Source organism: Meleagris gallopavo, chromosome 3, assembly GCF_000146605.3.
Source record: "Meleagris gallopavo isolate NT-WF06-2002-E0010 breed Aviagen turkey brand Nicholas breeding stock chromosome 3, Turkey_5.1, whole genome shotgun sequence".
Classification (NCBI taxonomy): Eukaryota; Metazoa; Chordata; class Aves; order Galliformes; family Phasianidae; genus Meleagris; species Meleagris gallopavo.
The window spans coordinates 73,957,640-73,960,975 of record NC_015013.2 but is presented as its reverse complement, the minus strand read 5'-3'; the positions used below and the strand labels follow the sequence as shown (position 1 = coordinate 73,960,975).

At 37.1% G+C, this 3,336-nt stretch overlaps 1 protein-coding gene across 1 annotated transcript in view; it reads left to right on the top strand.

The window, feature by feature from the left end:
• The window catches only part of UBR5 (ubiquitin protein ligase E3 component n-recognin 5), a 69,004-nt gene that overhangs the window by 40,327 nt on the left and 25,341 nt on the right, over positions 1-3,336 (top strand). The window contains exons 27-32 of the mRNA XM_031552901.1: positions 457-605; positions 997-1,088; positions 2,104-2,250; positions 2,348-2,466; positions 2,559-2,685; positions 2,785-2,914. Of these exons, the coding sequence (XP_031408761.1) occupies positions 457-605; positions 997-1,088; positions 2,104-2,250; positions 2,348-2,466; positions 2,559-2,685; positions 2,785-2,914 (764 nt within the window). The remainder of the gene's footprint in view (positions 1-456; positions 606-996; positions 1,089-2,103; positions 2,251-2,347; positions 2,467-2,558; positions 2,686-2,784; positions 2,915-3,336) is intronic.

The following is a 3,336-nucleotide window of genomic DNA, read 5'->3' as shown; positions in this document are numbered from 1 at the left end:
TTTAGACTTCTGCATCTTCTATGTGATCTTGTATGGTATGGAATATCCCTTTGTCCAGTTAAGATCAGCTGTCCTGATTCTGTCACTTCCCATCTCCTTGTTTCCTTTCAGCCTCTTGCTGAAGACAGCATGAGAAGCTGAGGAAACTAAAACAACCTTGACTTTGTGCAGGACTGCTCAGCAACAGCTAGAAACATCAGTGTTTTTCTCCTAAAACCAAAACGTAGCGTCCTAGCAGGCACTATGAAGAAAATAACTGTCCCAGCTGAAACTAAAGCAGTGACAAAAAAAGATTTTCTCAAAAATCTGTAAAGAAGACTTTAGTGAAACTTAATATTCTGTACATGATTTTGTACTGTCATTCTTCTGTTTTTATGGGTACTGTTGGTGATTTTTATTGTGGTGTGTTGTCTTGTTTTGTTTTTTTTTAACACTGGTATTCTACCGTTCCTTTAGCTGAAGCAACTTCAAGTGAGAAAGAAGACGACGTGTTTATGGGAATGGTTTGTCCTTCTGGTACAAATCCAGATGACTCTCCTTTGTATGTTTTGTGTTGTAATGATACCTGCAGTTTTACCTGGACTGGTGCAGAGCATATTAACCAAGTAAGGCTTTTTTTTTTTTTAATTTAAGTTATATTTTCAGCCATGTATTCTATTAGTCCAGTGATCTGATTTTCAGATGATTAAAGGGGTATTGTTTTAATTATCGTAACTTTTAATTGTATATTGTCATTGCCTCCCCTAATTGCTTCTTACTCCTGAGGCTGGCAGTATTGGTCAGAATACTGCTGTTAATGGGTGTGGTTTTCCCCTCACTAACTTTAGCAAAAACTTTAGTAGAAACTGCTCTTTGAAAACAGTGAATATTCTAGCAACAGTTGCACTTCCTAGAACTGACTGACTGCTAAGTGAAGACATAATTTTGAACAAGTGCAATTTTTTTAACCTCAGATGTTCTGAAAGAACTACATAATATTTTGGTTAACTTTTTTAGGATATATTTGAATGCCGAACATGTGGTCTATTAGAATCTCTTTGTTGTTGCACAGAGTGTGCAAGGGTGTGTCACAAAGGACATGACTGCAAGTAAGTCTTTTGTTCAATTTCTTATAATAAAACTAATCTTGTGGCTTCATTTCTCTCTCAGAGATTAATTGGTTTAGGTTACGTTTTTTTCCTTGGTTAAAGTCTTCAGATATGATAAGATTAATAAGCTATTTTAAATGCCTTTATTTTCCTTCTCTTCTCTGTAAAATTGACTTTATGGGTCGGAATTGAAATAATAACATAGGGTGGTCTTTTACTTTCCACTTCATAAAATTCAGAGTAAAGGAGCAAGTCCAACATCCATAAGTGCTTAATTATATAAGAACAATATTCTTCATTTTGGGCATCTCCAAAAGTTTTCTGAAGCCAGTGAATCCCAGTGACAGCTCGTTCTGTGAACTTTCAGAAAGAAGTGTAGTATATTCATCCCTGAAATCAGATGTAAAAAGGGAGGAATGAGCTAGCAGTTAAATGAGCAGGATGTCTGATCAGCCTAGTACAGCTTTGAAGTTGCAGACGTTTTATACCACTGTTACTGTATGCAAACATTACCACTTAATATCTTTGCTGTAATAACAGTGCTAACAGACTCAATTATAAAGATTTTTCTCAACATTATAAAATTACTGAGATTTTACTGCATTTAGAAGAGATTGTCAGTCTAACTTTCTTAGCTGGATGCTGTTTTGGATGCGACTGCTTTCTTGGATGAGCTTTAAAGCACTGTGAAAAGCTGTCTAGTGAAACTGCCTTCATAAAGTGAGCATAAGAAACAAGAATAGCAAATGCCAAGTGTAGAAATGCACTGCTCTTTTAAGCCATATTTTGGTATCTTGCTAATAAGGGAAAATTCTAGTAGGAATTCTAATATTTACACTTCTACCCCAGCCTGTGTAGAAAATACTTCACAAAATCACAGAATTGTAGGGGTTGGAAGGGACCTCTAGAGATCATCGAGACCAACCCCCCTGCCAAAGCAGGTTCCCTACACCAGGTACTTGATACCTTGTGGACTGCTGTAACACTGTTTTGCTTTTTTTCTTCTTTCTTGTAGACTGAAACGAACATCACCTACAGCTTACTGTGATTGCTGGGAAAAGTGCAAGTGTAAAACACTAATTGCAGGACAGAAGTCTGCTCGCCTTGATCTCCTTTATCGTCTGCTTACCACCACAAATCTTGTAACTATGCCAAATAGCAGGCAAGTTCATACGTGCAGTGACTAGGGCAGATTAATCTTTATTACTTTGAAATACATGATATATCATATCTCCATTAACTGACTTTTTTCATTATAGGGGAGAACATCTTCTGCTGTTTTTAGTACAGACAGTTGCCAGGCAGACTGTGGAACACTGCCAATACAGACCGCCTAGAATTAGGGAAGATCGCAATCGTAAAACTGCAAATCCTGAGGGTAAGGATTTAACTTAATAAATGGTATTTATAATAAAAGGCAAATTCTGTATTCCAGTACCTCCTTCTTATATTGCTTTTTTCTCTCTTTAGATTCTGATATGCCTGATCACGATTTAGAACCTCCTCGATTTGCCCAGCTTGCTTTGGAACGTGTTTTGCAAGACTGGAATGCACTGAAATCTATGATAATGTTTGGCTCCCAAGAAAATAAGGACCCGTGTGTATTTACAAATAGTCAAAGTAAAATTTGATCTAATGTTTGAGACCCGCTGACTTACATAAATTTTATTTAATTTCTTTGTTTTTCTTTTCCAAGTCTTAGTGCAAGCAGTAGGATAGGCCATCTTTTGCCTGAAGAACAAGTTTACCTCAATCAGCAGAGTGGGACTATTCGCTTGGACTGTTTTACACATTGCCTTATTGTTAAGTGCACAGCTGACATTTTGGTAAGCAGGCTTAGCCATCTTACATAAATTCTGAATAATTGCAGAACAGCATGGGTTGGGAGGGACCCTTGAAGATTATGTACTCCACCTGCCTGCCATGGGCAGACATATTTCTATTGATCATGTTGCTCATAGCCTTTTGCAGCTTCAGAAACTTCCATTAACGGGCTGTATGCAACATCTCTGGGAGTCTGTTCCAGTGTCTCACAACCTTCGTCATGAGAAATATATTCCTTATATCCAGTTTGAATCTGCTTTCTTTCAGTTTAAAGCCATTGCCTGTCAACTGTGTCAGAGCCTGCTAAAGAGTCTTTCTCCATCTTTCTTATAATGTCCCTGTGATATAATAAGATATTCTACAATATTTTGGGTGAAACACTTGGAGACTAATTTAAAAATGACTTGAAATTAGTGGTGTTTTT